Here is a 2483-nt window from a genome sequence, read left to right on the forward strand (position 1 = left end):
CGACAACATGATGAATTCTTGTTTTAAAATACCTCAATATATATTCATCCTCATTTTCCTCCATATAAGCCTCGGATTGACCTTGTAGATTGTATGTTATACCTTCCCTTAAGATTTTATCTGTGGAATCACGATCACTTACATTACTTATAACAGCACCAAGAGCATAATCATGTGAGTTACTCATATTTCAGTACCACTAATAAAAGAAAAAATTAAACAAAAAAAATGTTAGAGAATTTTTTGAGTTCTTGAACAAAGCGCAAACATAGAAAAATAAAAAGTGAATGATAAGTTTGGAATGACAGAAAACTTTATAGAGAGATGACCTACCATATTTTTCTACCTTAATTGGAAAATTAATTAATTGCATTCCTAGTTCATTATATTTAGAAAATAAATAAATTGTATTCCTAATTCATGTGGAAATTAATATACTGTATTTCTAATTAATTTGGAGACTTAATAAATTATATTCCTAGTTCTTGTGAAAAATCTACAATTGTATTCCTAGTTTTTGTGAAAAATCTCTAACCTTGTTCATTTGGAAAAATAATAAATTGTATTTCTAAGTAATGGGGAAATCAATTGGTTACATTCCTACTTTCATTTGGAAAAATAATAAATCGTATTTCTAGCTAATGGGGAAATCAATAAGTTTTTATTCCTACTTTGTTCTGGAATCAATTTAATGACAATGTGAAATATACATAAACATGGTCTATCATATTTCTACTTCATTTGAAAACTTAATAAGTTTTATTCGTAATTTATTTTAATGCATAATTACAGGGGAAAATTATAAAATATATATTCATGATTACATAATTTCATAAATACAAAAAAAGGGTAAAAGATAGAAATTTGGAGAAGAAGAATGAATAAATTAATACGAACTTAGGAGATAAAGATAATGGGGCTAGTTTTGCTTAAGAGTATCCATGTCGTAAATGTCGTTGGTAGGGAAATAGATCTCATCATTTTGCTTAAACAACTTGCTATTTTTAATGAAGGGATTTTTGCTACATGTTAACCATAGATCATGTGTGGCCGGGGATAGCTTGCATGTGGAACATTGGGGAGTTTTCTTTTTGATAAAGTAAATAGTGTTTTGTTAACTGTTGTATACTTTTCAACTTTCAAGAAATAAATGTTAATGTTTGGAACAACGAATCTACTTCTTGCTGATTGCACGAGTTGCAATGAAGAAGGATGGGCTTTCTCTGATTTTTCTATTCGTTGTAATGTACTGATATTATTTCCTTGAATGTCGAACAAGATATACATATGCTCGCTGAGTGCATATTACATTTTGTTGGTACCTTCTAAAGTTGGTTGATATAAAATTTATATCAATAAAAATTTCCATTGCAAGGCTCGAAATATTTATGTAAGTGTTATTCAATGTCCATAATTTTAGAGCAACTAAATAACTAGAAAATCACTATTATCTAATTCTTGAAATGAGAAACCTTTTGCTCTTGATGGGTTTCATAAAAAAAAATTGTTCACTATTTTCGCTCGATTTACTTTCATTAGGACAAAGAGATCATGTTTTTGTAACATATTCTCATTACTTAAACTAATTGTCTCGTAATATTATAAAGTATTATGTTGCCCATAGTTGCATTGGGCCACTCTATATTGCATGTTTTCAGAAAATGATCGTCACTTATTAACGCATTCTAGCAACTATTTATTACTCAAATCTTTCCTCTTGGGCATTCATGATCTTCATTGATGAAATGATTAATTGATTTGTTATATATTCAATGACTAGAGACTTGATTTTTCTTTCTACTGATTAAATTGAGATGTAGGGCATAAGGATGGATTAGTGTAACACTATGAAACGATTAGATTGAAAACTTGGACGGAGACTTGATTTTTCTTGAGCCCAAATAAGAACACTAACTTAATTAAAAATAAGAGGTGCTTTAAAAGAGAGATCATATGTCCACATATACTTATAACCACAATGACAATGCCGGAAAGAAAATTAGGTTCCAAAAGTCTTAATTAAAACTAAAAGTAGTTGAAAGCACATACGTTTTTCAAGTACCAATATAAAATCACGCGATCGAAAATTCTTCAAGCAGAGTACTTCAAAATGATCAAATTAAAACAAGGCATGTTTATTTTAAAGGAGCTCTGTGAGGAATTCCCTTCTTCTTGCGCTTCCGCTTCGTCTCAACAATCTTTCCCCATTAGGCTTCTACCTTCAAATTTCATCATAACATATGTCATTTGCAAAAATACTTATGTTTATTGACCGTGTAAATATATAATAATACTCTATCGTTCTCACTTTAAGTGTCTCATTACTTTTTTATAACCTGTCTAAAAAAAGAGGGTGCTTTCCCTATGTGTGGTGTAAAGAACTCAAATTCAATACAACAATTACAACTTCTCAAACATATTAATAAGACTAAAATTCAATTACAGTTCCCAAAAGTAAACTTATCAACTAAAATAGTATAACT

General features: G+C 29.2%; 1 protein-coding gene across 1 annotated transcript in view; it reads right to left on the minus strand.

Moving 5' to 3' along the window:
• Positions 1 to 2207: 2207 nt before the first annotated feature.
• The window catches only part of LOC107010877, a 1717-nt gene continuing 1441 nt past the window's right edge, over positions 2208 to 2483 (minus strand). Inside the window, exon 3 of the mRNA XM_015210141.1 lies at positions 2208 to 2219. Coding sequence (XP_015065627.1) covers positions 2208 to 2219 — 12 coding nt within the window. The remainder of the gene's footprint in view (positions 2220 to 2483) is intronic.

The sequence above is a fragment of the Solanum pennellii genome, chromosome 2 (assembly GCF_001406875.1).
Source record: "Solanum pennellii chromosome 2, SPENNV200".
NCBI classification, from domain to species: Eukaryota; Viridiplantae; Streptophyta; class Magnoliopsida; order Solanales; family Solanaceae; genus Solanum; species Solanum pennellii.